This window comes from Entelurus aequoreus, linkage group LG06 (assembly GCF_033978785.1).
Source record: "Entelurus aequoreus isolate RoL-2023_Sb linkage group LG06, RoL_Eaeq_v1.1, whole genome shotgun sequence".
Classification (NCBI taxonomy): Eukaryota; Metazoa; Chordata; class Actinopteri; order Syngnathiformes; family Syngnathidae; genus Entelurus; species Entelurus aequoreus.
The window spans coordinates 20655755-20672131 of NC_084736.1; the positions used below are offsets into that span (position 1 = coordinate 20655755).

The window sequence follows — 16377 nt, forward strand, 5'->3', positions numbered from 1 at the left end:
CCATTTCCTACCGCTTGTCCCTTACAGGGGTGCTGGAGCCTATCCCAGCTGCTTATTTTACAATAATAGGGTTTCAGTTTACTCAACCATTTTTACATTGGATAGTAGCAACGGATGTTTATGTTAGTTCTCCAAATGTACGGTACCCATTTTTTGCTCTTAGCGTACAGATAAGGCAAGTTTAGTTCGAGAGCAAATTAGTACATGAGGCAATTCAAAGTATTTCACAGAAAATTACAAGAAGGCAAAAATTAAATATTCATATTTTAAAGTATATTCATAAAACATTTTTAAAAATATATATTAAACCAATTAAATTATTCATCATAAAATAAAATAAAATTATGATTCAAATTAAAATCATAAAATTAAATAATTCAAAAATAATTAAATCATAAAATATAACTTTTAAAAATAATAAAATAAATCATAAAAATAATCATATGACAATCATACAATTATATCAGCATATAAATAATTTCTAATAAAAATCATAACCTATTTCAAATTAAATTCATAAAAACAATATAAACAATCATAATTCAAATTAAAGTCATAAAATGAAATAAAAACAATCAGTTAAAATTAAAAATTAAAGCTGCGAGCAGCGTTGAATGGGCCCTTGTTCCCCTTGCACCTCGGGGTTTCTGCAAGGCGGTGAGCACATATGCGGTCTTTCCGGATGCCCTGACACACAAACAATTTCAGGAATGTTATATGCTATATAATATAATGCTATATTAGCATGCTAATAGTTAACATGTATCAAGTACCAGAATGTTCAACTAGCGAAGTGTTTTGTCAATAGTATTATTTGTGATTTGTATATTTTTAGAATGTGCTTGTTCTACTTTTGGCCAAAGTAAAACAAAGAAATGTTCTTTATTTTTAATTTATCATGCTATGTTTTTACCAGTCCGGCCCACTTAGGGATAGGTTTTCCTCCATTAGGCCCCTGAGTTAAAATGAGTTTGACCCCCGGATAGAAAATGGATGGATAAACTAGTGTAACATAATGTATCATATTTCATACCATATTTAGTAAAATCTCTTAATTGTGTGACAACAAAACCAGATTCAGAAGGAAAGAAAGCAAAAGTTGAAGAGTACTTCATTCCTAACATATCCTAAACTATCCAATTTATTATTTTGTTGTAACAAGGTTACACAGTTTGGAAAATAAATATTAGGCTTTTTAAAGCTATAGGCTACTTTGAGTCATAGTACCGTTTAAATTCCCAGTACAAAGATGATTGCCGTATCTAAACAGTAACTGAGAATGGTATGATGTTAACTACCAGCATGGCATGTTTAAGTGCCATAAGTTCCTGATGCACCTCCCACATCAAACCCGTCATCAATTTTAGTAAATGACTAACCCTAACCCTTCCTTCAAAAGCCATTCCAAATCACTGAAGCAATCCGGGAAGAATTAGCAGTATGTATATATTTTCTCTCAGTAACCCAAACGTAGATACTAACCATAAGTCTCTGGAAGTCCGCCCCCGACATATCCGACAGTCATTTTGCTTGTATGACCTTGAACTTTTGAATACATTGCTATCAGCAGTCGTAAATTGCCTATTTAAAAATTGTGAATACAGTTGCTTCTAAGAGAAACCCTACCAGATCATCAGAGGAAACCAAAAAGGGTTAGCATGTAAAATAACATTCAGTAACCCAAGCATGAATTATCATGGGAATTGGGGTCTGTAGTATGTGACTAAACTTTCAAGCCAGGGACGTCACTATTCAGCGTACCATTGTAAATTACGGACTCAATTTTGTATTACGGGTTCACGGCTGCCATATTTTTACTCCTCTGCAATCTGGGTATGACTTTTAAACAGTACCTTGATTCAAAGTAGACTTCTCTAAGTACTGCCCAAAGTCTTACTCATTGACAATTCAACATATCGTTTCAATTATTGTGGCCAGTATGCCTATCTCATTATTTGATTATCTATAGCAGTGGTTCTCAAATGGGGGTACTTGAAGGTATGCCAAGGGGTACGTGAGATTTTTTTTAAATATTCTAAAAATAGCAACAATTCAAAAATCCTTTATAAATATATTTATTGAATAATACTTCAACAAAATATGAATGTAAGTTCATAAACTGAACATCAAATCAAGTAGGCTATTCCATTCATTACAATGCAACAATGCAATATTCAGTGTTGACAGCTAGATTTTTTGTGGACATTGTTCCATAAATATTGATGTTAAAGATTTCTTTTTTTGTGAAGAAATGTTTAGAATTAAGTTCATGAATCCAGATGGATCTCTATTACAATCTCCAAAGAAGGCACTTTAAGTTGATGATTACTTCTATGTGTAGACATCTTTATTTACAATATAATTGAATCATTTGTTTATTTTTCAACATGTTTTTGGTTATTTTTATATCTTTTTTTCCAAATAGTTCAAGAAATATCACTACAAATGAGCAATATTTTGCACTTTTATACAATTTAATAAATCAGAAACTGATGACATAGTGCTGTATTTTACTTCTGTATCTCTTTTTTTCAACCAAAAATGATTGATTAGGGGATACTTGAATTAAAAACGTTTTTACAGGGGGTACATCACTGAAAAAAGGTTGAGAACCACTGATCTATAGGACATATATACACTATATTGCAAATATTATTTGGCCACCTACCTTGACTCACATATGAGCTTGAAGTGCCATCCCATTCCTAACCCATAGGGTTCAATATGATGTCGGTCCACCTTTTGCAGCTATTGCAGCTTCAACTCTTCTGGAAAGGCTGTCCACAAGGTTGCAGAATGTGTTTATAGGAATTTTCAACCATTCTTCCAAAAGCGCATTGGTGAGGTCACACACTGATGTTGGTCGAGAAGGCCTGGCTCTCAACGTCTTTGTTCTAATTCATCCCAAAGGTGTTCTATCGGGTTCAGGTCAGGACTCTGTGCAGGCCAGTCAAGTTCGTCCACACCAGACTCTGTCATCCATGACTTTATGGATGACTGGCATCCTATGACAGTTCCACGCTGGAAAAAAAGAGCGGCCAATTCTTTCACAAATGTTTGTAGAAACAGTCTCCATGCCTAAGTGCTTAATTTGATACACCTGTGGTTGGGCCAAGTGATTAGGACACCTGATTCGGATCATTTGGATGGGTGGCCAAATACTTTTTGGCAATATAGTGTATGTATACCTAAATATTCATTAAAAACAATGCAAATGTTTTATTTAACAAGTATATTTTATAATTTTGTCCACTGTAAATTATACACAGTTTGAACAGTAACACTGTCTTTGAATGTTTAATTAAGGTGATTCTTTGGCGTACCACTAGACCAGGGGTCACCAACGCGCTGCCCGCGGGCACCAGGTAGCCCGTAAGGACCAGATGAGTAGCCCGCTGGCCTGTTCTAAAAATAGCTCAAATAGCAGCACTTACCAGTGAGCTGCCTCTATTTTTTAAATTTTATTTATTTACTAGCAAGCTGGTCTCGCTTTGCTCGACATTTTTAATTCTAAGAGAGACAAAACTCAAATAGAATTTGAAAATCCAAGAAAATATTTTAAAGACTTGGTCTTCACTTGTTTAAATAAATTTATTAATTTTTTTACTTTGCTTCTTATAACTTTCAGAAAGACAATTTTAGAGAAAAAATACAACCTTAAAAATGATTTTAGGATTTTTAAACACATATACCTTTTTACCTTTTAAATTCCTTCCTCTTCTTTCCTGACAATTTAAATCAATGTTCAAGTAAATTTATTTTTTTTATTGTAAAGAATAATAAATACATTTTAATTTAATTTTTCATTTTACTTCTGTTTTTTCGACGAAGAATATTTGTGAAATATTTCTCCAAACTTATTATGATTAAAATGCAAAAAAATTATTCTGGCAAATCTACAAAATCTGTAGAATCAAATTTAAATCTTATTTCAAAGTCTTTTGAATTTCTTTTAAAATTTTTGTTCTGGAAAATCTAGAAGAAATAATGATTTGTCTTTGTTAGAAATATAGCTTGGTCCATCCATCCATTTTCTACCGCTTATTCCCTTTGGGGTCGCGGGGGCACTGGAGCCTATCTCAGCTACAATTGGGCGGAAGGCGGGGTACACCCTGGACAAGTCGCCACCTCATCGCTTGGTCCAATTTGTTATATATTCTAACAAAGTGTAGATTGGATTTTAACCTATTTAAAACATGTCATCAAAATTCTAAAAATAATCTTAATCAGGAAAAATTACTAATTATGTTCCATAAATTATTTTTTTAATTTTTTCAAAAAGATTCTAATTAGCTAGTTTTTCTCTTCTTTTTTTCGGTGGAATTTTGAATTTTAAAGAGTCGAAATTGAAGATAAACTATGTTTCAAAATTTAATAGTAATTTTTTTCGTGTTTTCTCCTCTTTTAAACCGTTCAATTAAGTGTAAATATCATTAATTATTAATAATAACATAGAGTTAAAGGTAGATTGAGCAAATTGGCTATTTCTGGCCATTTATTTAAGTGTGTATCAAACTGGTAGCCCTTCGCATTAATCAGTACCCAAGAAGTAACTCTTGGTTTCAAAAAGGTTGGTGACCCCAGCACTAGACGGAGCCCACGTACCACTAGTGTTACGCATACCACTGTTTGAGAATATCTGGTCTACGTGCTTACTCTCCGTTAATATACAATGTGAACTTTCTCATGCTGCAGTTGTCTACATGCTTGCTGATCAGACGATACAATGGAAGAAACATCATTTTAAATCACTGCCTACTTGTGCACAAGGCATACGAGACAGCTGCTTTCGATTAGTATTTTGTTCGGGGCAAATATTTGAAATATTTGCGTTTGCTCAGTAGTGTTGGGTAGCAGACATCGACAGAACACCGGCTCCCGTCAAAGAGCCATGAATCCCATCTCTAATTCACAATTTCTGGATACTTGTGCTTATATAACCAATGTTTTTTTTAATATTTATTTTTTTAGATTTATAAACCTTTATTTATAATCTGCAACATTTGCAAACAATCAACAAATAATAATAATCAAAACAAGTACAAAAACAGTACAAAACAGCGCCAGGGGGTTGTAAACTCAATAAAGTATCTAAAATAGGATGCAAAATATATATATGTAGCAAAATGTAAAGCCACAGGCTTACACAAGTTCCGTAATTATGTGGCTCCTACACAATCAGATAATATAATTGTTGTTATACAAAAACAAGGAATTAGCCCCTAAATTAGCCAAAAATGAACACAGCACCGCAATGGAGGTACACGGTGGAAGTCATTGGTACTGCGCTCTCTCCTAGTTTTTGTGTTTTTCTTTGTCTTTATTTATTGCATTAAACATAGAGAGTATAGTCTACCAAGTCAAATTCCTTGTGTGTTAAACATACTTCACCAATAAAGCTGATTCTGATTTTAAGTGTCCCTTTGCATTCTGGGATATTTACGAAACAAAACTCTGACTTAAAATACTAATGGATTTAGCCACATTTAAATACTTTCTACACCTATGGTTAAAAATGTTTATACTTCTGCTGTGTGCTTTTAATATCAACAATCAAAGACAATTTGTTTATGTTATAAAGTAGCACAGGATATAATAGGGGTAAACCACATAAAAAATCTAAATATGTTTTGTTTACAAACTTTTACATATATTTATATAGTTTACCACATTGAAATATAATGTATTATGCAACACTAGTGATACCACATGTAATTCTTTATTGTATATATCAGAATCAAAAATACTTTATTAATATTAATTAATATTATATAATAGCATTAATATATATAAAGTACACACATGTACAGCACCACCAAATATAGAAATGTCTATGATAATATAATGTATTACTTTATTAGGTGTTTATAGCTACATTATGTATGGGGAACATGCTTTATCAGCCATTATTCCTGACTTGATTTGGCATAGTTGGGAGAGTGGCTGTGCCAGCAACCTGAGGGTTCCTGGTTCAATCCCCACCTTCTACCATCCTAGTCATGTCCTGATGGGTCCTGGTTAGCGCCTTGCATGGCAGCTCTCGCCATCAGTGTGTGAATGTGTGTGTGAATGGATGAATGTGGAAATAGTGTCAAAACGCTTTGAGTTCCTTAAAAAGGTAGAAAAGCGCTATACAAGTATAACCCATTTACTTCCTCATTTTGATTAAAAAAAAAAAAGTCGAATAGTTTTATTTATTTTTGTTTTGTAGGTTAAAGTGTTTTATATGTTGTGCTCTTAAGCTATTGTTGCTGATCAATTTCAATGTATTGTTATTTATTGAGGTTTATTTTTTTCAGTATTAAATCGTTCAAGTCTTTAAAAAACATTTCAATTTCATGCAAATTGATGCATTTAAAATATTTTCTGTTACAGTCTGAAAAACAATGTTAATAAAGTTATTCTTTGTCTTATTTTTTCCCTTTTCTCTCGTTTTGAAGTATATGAATGAGAATACATAAGGGTCAAAGGGTGTGGATCATATATATATATATATATATATATATATATATATATATATATATATATATATATATATATATATATATATATATATATATATATATATATATATATGTATGTATATATATATATATATATATATATATATATGTATGTATATATGTATGTATATATATATATATGTATGTATATATGTATATATATGTGTATATATGTATATATATACTGTATATGTAAATATATGTATATATACACTACCGTTCAAAAGTTTGGGGTCACATTAAAATGTCCTTATTTTTCAATGAAGATAACTTTAAACTATTCTTAACTTTAAAGAAATACACTCTATACATCGCTAATGTGGTAAATGTCTATTCTAGCTGCAAATGTCTGGTTTTTGGTGCAATATCTACATAGGTGTATAGAGGCCCATTTCCAGCAACTATCACTCCAGTGTTCTAATGGTACAATGTGTTTGCTCATTGGCTCAGAAGGCTAATTGATGATTAGAAAACCCTTGTGCAATCATGTTTACACATCTGAAAACAGTTTAGCTCGTTACAGAAGCTACAAAACTGACCTTCATTTGAGCAGATTGAGTTTCTGGAGCATCACATTTGTGGGGTCAATTAAACGCTCAAAATGGCCAGAAAAAGAGAACTTTCATCTGAAACTCGACAGTCTATTCTTGTTCTTAGAAATGAAGGCTATTCCACAAAATTGTTTGGGTGACCCCAAACTTTTGAACGGTAGTGTATATATATATATGTATATACATATATATGTGTATATATATGTAAATATATGTATATATATATATATGTATATACATATATACAGAATGTATATATGTATATATATATTTATATATATACGGTATATATATATATACGGTATATATATATATATATATATATATATATATATATATATACATATATATATATATATATATATATATATATATATATATATATATATATATATATATATATATATATATATATATATATATATATATATATATATACATATATATATATGTATCAATCAATCAATCAATGTTTACTTATATAGCCCTAAATCACGAGTGTCTCAAAGGGCTGGACAAGCCACAACGACATCCTCGGCTCAGATCCCACATCAGGGCAAGAAAAAACTCAACCCAATGGGAAAACAATGAGAAACCTTGGAGGGGACTGCAGATGTGGGGAACCACCCCCCCGCCCCCCTCCCCCGGGCGACCGGTGCAATGGACGTCGAGTGGATCGAGCATAATATTGTGAGAGTCCAGTCCATAGTGGATCTTACATAATAGTGAGAGTCCAGTCCATAGTGGGGCCAGCAGGGGATCATCTTGAGTGGAGACAAGTCAGCAGCGCAGAGACGTCCCCAACTGATGCACAGATGAGTGGTCCACCCTGGGTCCTGACTTTGGACAGCTAGCGCGTCATCTGTGGTCCCCGAATCTGTGCCCCCCCCCCTCCACAAAGGAGAGGGGGGCAGAGCAGAAAACAAACGGCAGATCAACTGGTCTAATAGGGGGGTCTATTTAAAGGCTAGAGTATAGTGAGTTTTAAGATGGGACTTAAATGCTTCTACTGAGGTAGCATCTCTAACTGCATTCCAGAGTACTGGAGCCAGAATAGAAAACGCTCTATAGTCCGCAGACTTGTATGTGTATATATATGTGTATGTATGGGAAAATGCATTTTTAAGCAATATGATTTTCCTCCCTAGGGAGGTGTTTAGGGCACGTCCAACCGGTAGGAGGCCACAGGGAAGACCCAGGACACGTTGGGAAGACTATGTCTCCCGGCTGGCCTGGGAACGCCTCGGGATCCCCCGGGAAGAGCTGTACGAAGTGGCTGGGGAGAAGGAAGTCTGGGCTTCCCTGCTTAGGCTGCTGCCCCCGCGACCCGACCTCGGATAAGCGGAAGAAGATGGATGGATGGATGGATGGATGGATGATTTTCCTGAGCGGCTAGAAGACCCCAAGAGTAACAAGCGGTAGAAAATGGATTGATTAACGGACTAGAAAGGACAGATGAAAAAATAATGATAAAAAAATAAAATAAAATAATAATACTTGTTTTTTTTAACTTGGGACTTCCCGCGGGCCAGATTTTGGACACTGCCGGGCCGTATCCGGCCCACGGGCCATAATTTGGGAACCTCTGGTGTAGATAAAATACTTTTAGTTTTCATATGCACAATTAAATCAAAGTGTTTTCAGCCTGGATTTGAACATTGCCAACGTTGAGGCCTGTCTCACGTCTTCTGCAAGGCTAGTCCAGATTTTAGGAGCATAAAACTGAAACGCCAATCAACCTATCCCCAGGACTGAAACGCTAATCAACCTATCCCCAGGACTTGTCCAGGATGTACCCCGCCTTCCGCCCGAATGCAGCTGAGATAGGCTTCAGCACCTCCAGGAATAGTTTCACATGGAAAAAAGTCCCTATGCAGCATAGGGACTTTTTTCCACGTGAAACAATTCCATTATAGATGCTTTAATGAGATCTTCAGGACGAAACTTGGTGAGGCTGCGTTTCTGTTTTCCATCCATCCATCCATTTTCTACCGCTTGTTCCTTTATGGGGTCATGGGGGGTGCTGGAGCCTATCTCAGCTGCATTCGGGCGGAAGGCGGGGTACATCCTGGACAAGTCCTGGGGATAGGTTGATTAGCGTTTCAGTCCTGGGGATAGGACGCGCTAATTGTTTCACATGGAAAAAAGTCCCTATGCTGCATAGGGACTTTTTTCCATGTGAAACTATTCCTTTATAGATGCTTTAATGAGACAATGGTCAAGGGTCAACGGTCATGCATAGGCTATGCATGACCCTTGACCTTGTAACCATGCCTCTTTAAGTTACATCAGAAATATTCAGATTTGAAGAATGAAAGTCATTTGTTAGCATTAACACGATGTAAAATCTTTACTGTTTTTATTTGGAAATGTGACATTTGTTATTGGGAGGGTGCTATGAAAAAATGATTACTATACGTTTTTATATTATACAGGACAATAGTTGACTCCCCAATGTGAAGTAACAGCTTGGTTGTCCGAGTTGAACTTGAACGCCTCACGAGGAGAATCCAGCCAATGGCATGCGAGGTCCTGCTGGTGAGGAGGGGGGGGATAAAAACTGGCTATTGAAAGCGGAGGCAAGCAGCGAGGCAGCGGACACAAGACACACCGGCACCCCCTGGAACAAAGCATCCCACGAAGGACACTCGGAGCGCGTACCGACACCCTGTTTACCGGCGAGTGTTTGCCCGAGCAGAAGCGGAGATGGTGAGTGCTCTTCCCGCCTCTGTGTGCCTTCCCCTCCCTCGACGCCGCCTTTATGCTCGGCGAGGTGAGGCGATGATGTCCGGGGTGTTGGGCTAACATCCAGCAGCCACTGTGGGGATGCTCAATGCCAACAAACCTTTTTTATTTATTTAGAGAAACCAGTCATTTAAAAAATAAAATAAACACCAATCTGTAGTGCTTGGAAAAAAAATACATCCAACACGCCTTTTGCTTAAAGTATTATCAATGAAGTTAGCTAGCTCGCTGCCAGGCTAATTAAAAAGCAACCACAAAAGGTTTTTGCCAAATGCATAATTATTGCTATTAAATGATGCATTCATCTCGTGCAGTGTCACAACCAGTCTCTTCCTGTTTACTAATATATCTATTAGTAAATGTTTGGGATTGTTTTGTTGCAGCAGTTCCACTCATGGCGGATGTGACCTGCTTGCATTTACATTATGCAACATGCACACAGCAGCAGGTACAGTACACCTGTACTGCCTAAACCCTTTATCATGCTCAGGTGTCACTGTCCCAAAGGTATTCATAGAACAATGTGGTTGTTTGTGTGGTATTTAACAAAAGTAGTCATGGAAGAATGTGGTTGTTCTTGTCGTTTGCGGTAAACAAACTACAATTGAGACAAAGAGTGTCTGTTACATATAATTATACGGCATGTTCATGTGTAATTTTGTTGATCGATTAAAACAAACTAGAATTTATTGCATCTGCCAGTACAGTTTGTTTAATCAAGTGTAAATGCAAAGATTAATCCAGGGATGTCAAACACGCACCTGTGGGCTGGATCAGGCCCGCGAACAGGTTCAGGCCATGTCTACACTAAGTCGTTTAACCCCTTAAACGAATAATTATTTGGCCTAAGCCCCGTTTCAGCCACACTAACCCATCGTTTAAGGTGCCCCTCCTCGGACAAATTTTTACACGGCTAAGTGCGCCGTGTATTTCTTGAATCTCCGGGACTCAGCTTTGTATGGACTCACTGATCGTTTACAAACTGAGTTCTGAGCCAACCTGGTAGACTTGACAGGTCTGCCTGGTTGGCCACGCCTATAAGAACAACTGATAGGCAACACGTCACAGTTAGAGAAGTCCGATAATATCGGACTGCCGATATTATCGGCCGATAAATGCTTTAAAATGTAATATCGGAAATTATCGGTATCGGTTTCAAAAAGTAAAATGTATGACTTTTTAAAACGCCGCTGTACGGAGTGGTACACGGACGTAGGGAGAAGTACAGAGCGCCAATAAACCTTAAAGGCACTGCCTTTGCGTGCCGGCCCAATCACATAATATCTACGGCTTTTCACACAAGTGAATGCAAGCATACTTGGTCAACAGCCATACAGGTCACACTGAGGGTGCCCGTGTAAACAACTTTAACACTGTTACAAATATGCGCCACACTGTGAACCCACACCAAACAACAATGACAAACACATTTCGGGAGAACATCCGCACCGTAACACAACATAAACACAACAGAACAAATACCCAGAACCCCTTGCAGCACTAACTCTTCCGGGACGCTACAATATACACCCCCCGCTACCGCTCCCCTCCACCCCAACCCCGCCCACCTCAACCTCCTCATGCTCTCTCAGGAAGAGCATGTCCCAAATTCCAAGCTGCTGTTTTGAGGCATGTTAAAAAAAATAATGCACTTTGTGTCTTCAATAATAAATATGGCAGTGCCATGTTGGCATTTTTTTTCCATAACTTGAGTTGATTTATTTTGGAAAATCTTGTTACATTGTTTAATGCATCCAGCGGGGCATGACAACAAAATTAGGCATAATAATGTGTTAATTCCATGACTGTATACATCGGTATCGGTTGATATCGGAATCGGTAATTAAGAGTTGGACAATATCGGAATATCGGATATCGGCAAAAAAGACATTATCGGACATCTCTAGTCACAGTCAATAAATCAATCAATCAAAGTTTATTTATATAGCCCTAAATCATGAGTGTCTCAAAGTCCTGCACAAGCCACAATGACATCAGGGCAAGGAAAAACTCAACCCAATGAGCTACAATGAGAAACCTTGGAGGGGACTGCAGATGTGGGGCCGTCTGGCCCATGTGGGAATACATTTTCCACCATGCGGCCCTTGAGATAAAATGAGTTTGACACCCCTGGATTAATCGATAAAATCGATTAATTTGTTTGGAAAAAACATTTGATTTATATCATGTTGCTTCTATTAATCAGTTGTGTAACTAATTAAAATTGATAAAATACGGATCGATATCTGCAGCCACTTTAGGTATCCAGTAATCTATCGGTTATTTTGTTTGATTAATCAGGTGATCAAATAAAACACACTTTATACAGACTGTTAGATTTAGTTATACGACATTTTTACATGTGTAATTTTTTTGGTTGATTAAAGTGAATTAGGATCCATTGGATCAGCTAGTATGGTTTATTTAATCAAGTGTAAATGCAACAGTTAATAGATAAAATCTATGAATATATTTAGAAAGAAGATTTGATTTATTATGTTGCTTTAATTAATCGTTTAAGATCGGTAACTAAAATTAATAAAATACGGATCATATCTTCAGCCATTTTAGTAGTTCAGTAATCTATCAGTTACTTTGTTAGATTAATCGGATAAAACACACTTTACACAAAGTGTTTTTTAACTTCTGTTGTAAAGCATACAATTTAAATTGGCTGTTAAGCTGTATACTTTACAACAGAAGTTACAACGTTGTGTAACTTCTGTTGTAAAGTATTAAAAAAAGAGTGTCTGTTAGATTTAATTATAACGCATGTTCACATGTAATTTTTTGATCAATTAAAATGAACTAGAATCCATTGGATCTGCTAGTACAGTCTGTTTAATCAAGTGTAAATGTGATAAATCGATAAAATCAATTCATTAGTTTAGCAAAAATATTTGATTTATAATTTGTTGCTTCAATTAGTCGTTTAATATGGGACAAGCGGTAGAAAATGGATGGATGGACAATAAGTATAGATATCTGCAGCTTATTAAGTAATTGAGTAATCGATTATGTAAATGCAATTACGTAAAATGTCAGGTATAAAAAAAACCTGCCATAAAAAGGAAAGTCCTACGCCTGTCAAAACAAGGCCCCATTTTTTTGTATGTGATACATTGATAACTTTGTTTGGGCCGTTTACAAAAAAAGTGAGCACTAAAACTCGTCCGCACCAAGGTTCGAACCAGACTATCGGATAAGTAAAGTGTTAAGGCACCCTTAGACTTTGCAGGTGTGCCTAATATTGTGGCTGATTAGGAATATAATTGAGTATGTCAACTCGGAGTGTGAATCTTTGGGCACCTAACGATTCGATCCGATTCCTGACGATTCTATTCTGAATAAAATCTTCTCAATTCAAACCATTTTTGGCAATTTATTATTTGATGTAATTATTATGAAACTTTTTCAAAACAGTTAGAAAAGCTCCTTCTAGTTGCATTGAAATGGCTTAAAACGTCTTTCTAAAAATTATTTAAAAAAAAAAATTAAAAATAATGAATCCATTTGGAATCGGGATAAATAAGGATCGCAATTCGGATGTGAATCGATTTTTTGTGCACCCCTACTGTCAACATGCACACAATTTACAGCTGAAGCTTCTAAAGTATCCAGAGTAGAGCAAATCACGTCTAATTGGCAGTGTTTTGGTCAGACTCGGCGGGTGAAAACACATCTGACAAAATCCCTGCCTGTGTTTGTGTTATCAAGTCGCTTACAAGCCGATCTGCGGTCTCGCAAAACCGCTTTTTGTCCACGGGGGGTACCAACCGCTGTCATTATGTGCCGCGCATATGTCAGCGAGGCTTAGGTCAGTCAGTCAGTCAGTAGCTCGGTGGTGGGTTTTCATTTCCTGTTTAGTGTCACGGATTTTGACACCGATTCTGTTGCGTCACTAATGTCAGTGTGGCCATATGCTCTTACAAACAATTAGACACCGCAAAGACACAGGATCCAGATTTGTCCAGCGTGTGTCGGGGGCCTGCCATATGTTCCAGAGCTGGCTTTGCTGGCCTGCTGTTCCAGGTCCTGAGCACTAATTCACCCCGGCTGACGGTGTGTCAGTGTCCTGGCTGCATAGCTGCAGGGTGTTGCACTACTCAAGCTACATACCTGGACCCCGCGGTCTCGCCGTCCTCCTGTGGGCTATAATGTAACACAAGACTGTAAAACAATCCAAGGATGTTGCGACTCAGGCAAAACAGTCTCAACACATTCCTTAGATCTGATCCTGGCCTATTATTTAATTCCCCAGATGGCTTGCAGCGATCATTTAGTGTTAATTATGTCTGGTTCCCATTCAAAGCAGAGCTTGGAATTGTCCGCATGAATTTATTTGCTTTTGCACACATGACTTATCACCTAAGTAAACATTACGCTTCTTTGTTTGCTCCTGGCTAATGACTCCAAGATGCCTTCTCGTAAACCAGAGGTGTCAAACTCGTTTTAGTGAGGGCCACATTTAAGGCTGCAGCTAACGATTATTTTTCTATCGATTAATCTATAGATTATTTTTTCGATTAATCGGTTAATCTATGGATTTTTTTTTCGATTAATCTATAGATTATTTTTCCTTTTACCGATTATTTTTTATTTTATTTTATTTAAAATGAAGATGAAAAAATAAAAGTAGGCCAGTTTTTTCAAAAGGCATGGCTTTTATTTACAAAAAAAAAAGTATGGCCACTCAGTCAACATTGACAACAACATGACAAAATATTCTGTAACAATGTAAACATTTAAAACTTTTAACATTTAACAAAATTAAAAGTAGCTTATTTGCTTTTTAATGTGCAAATATAAAAGTCAACATCCAGTGCAAATCTTAATATTCTGCAATAGTATAAGCATTTCAAAAGTAAAAGTATTGCTTATTTTGCTTTAAAATGTGCAAAAATAAAGATAAACATCCAATACAAAAAAGTGCAAAACGAAATATTCTGTAACAACAGTGTAAACATTTCAACAAAAGTGAAAGTATTGCTTATTTGCTAAAATGTGCAAAAATAAAGATAAACATCCAATACAAAAAAGTGCCTATCTAAATATTCTGGAGCACTGTAAACATTAAGTATTGCTTTTAAAATGTGCAAAATAAACATCCAGTCCAACACAGTACACAATAACCAATTCTACTCATTCCAGTGAGTGACTAACAGTTGTAATGAAGAAAGGTTAGCATGTCTACTTGCTTTGCTTCTTTTCTTGTTTACAATATTCCCAGCAGCTGAAAATAGGCGCTCAGAAGGGGTCGATGTGGCTGGAACTGAGAGGTAATTAGCCTTCACCTCAAACCAGGACTGCGAGCGAGCTGAGGTTTCTAGTAGGTCAACGGGCTCATAGTGATGTTACTAGTAGTTGACTGGGAGGTGTTTATTATCATTTGGGGAGAGTCCGCTGCCTGATGCTCACCTGCTAAACACCTATCTGCTCCACGCTGAAGCGCTGACTACATGCGCTATGAATACGCACTGCTGATTGGCTGATAATGCTTCGTGTGTACCAATCAGATGGTTGTATGGGTGGGACAATGCTGCGTGCTGAGACAGAGGAGCAAAGCAACTTGTTAAGACTTTAGCAGCTAAAGTTAGCTTTAGCTTAGAAACTCGTTCGGTACACCCCCGTACCGAACCGAAAGCCCCGTACCGAAACGGTTCAATACAAAACACATACCGTTACACCCCTAGCAGATACAAATGACACATTCATGTTTTTGTGTAATGATGACAACGTATGCTAACGCGGACGATTGACTAGTTGATGGTTGATGGTTTTCTTTTCAAATGTTCGTTCATAGCCGTTGTGCTGCTATGATAGGCCATTTCCGCTCGACACAGTGTGCATACAACAACATTATTAGGCTGTGTGTTGAAATACTCCCACACTTTTGACGACTTTTGGCGTGCGTTTTTCCCCTCGCTCGCACAGTCTGCTTTGCGCTCCGCCATGACGGTAGTGTGACGTAAATATGCGACGCGCCGACGCACAAAAACGGCGTCGACGTATTTACGTAACTGATGACGTCGACTACGTCGACGCGTCGTTTCAGCCTTAGCCACATTACAGTTATGGCTGCCCTTTATAAATATAAATGTATATTACCTAGGGCTAGGCGATATGGCAAAAGAAATGATCACGATTAATTTGGTCATATCCAATCTTCATTAGTATCACGTTTGTTTTTTGTTTTTTTCAATTAAAGCGGATTGTCCCGTGCATGTTTATACTGAGTACTGCATCTCTACTGTTTACTATTGCAGTAACCGACATTTCCACCATGTTTGATTGAGGTCATATATGCTAACAGCTGATAATTGTCATTTTGTTTGTATATACTATGGTGTTTACTAGAGGTGCAACAGTACAGGTAACTCAGGATTTGGTCCGGACCTGGTTTTAGAGCCACGGTTTTGGTCCTTTTTCGGTACGTTTTCTGGGGGTGAAGAGAACAACCCTTTTTCCTCTCAAAGTTGTTTTGTTTTTTTGCTTGTCTTTACAAACATTCTGCAGTAAACAAAGTATAATTGGTGTAGTGAATACTATAAGACTTATTTCAAGTTAACATTTACTAA

At 36.7% G+C, this 16377-nt stretch overlaps 1 protein-coding gene across 2 annotated transcripts in view; it reads left to right on the plus strand.

Moving 5' to 3' along the window:
* Positions 1-9587: 9587 nt before the first annotated feature.
* The window catches only part of limd2 (LIM domain containing 2), a 40008-nt gene continuing 33218 nt past the window's right edge, over positions 9588-16377 (plus strand). The window contains exon 1 of one of the 2 annotated variants that reach the window (XM_062050201.1): positions 9588-9763. In XM_062050201.1, coding sequence (XP_061906185.1) covers positions 9761-9763 — 3 coding nt within the window. In that variant the 5' untranslated portion in view covers positions 9588-9760. The remainder of the gene's footprint in view (positions 9764-16377) is intronic. The other variant, XM_062050200.1, reaches the window with a different exon arrangement.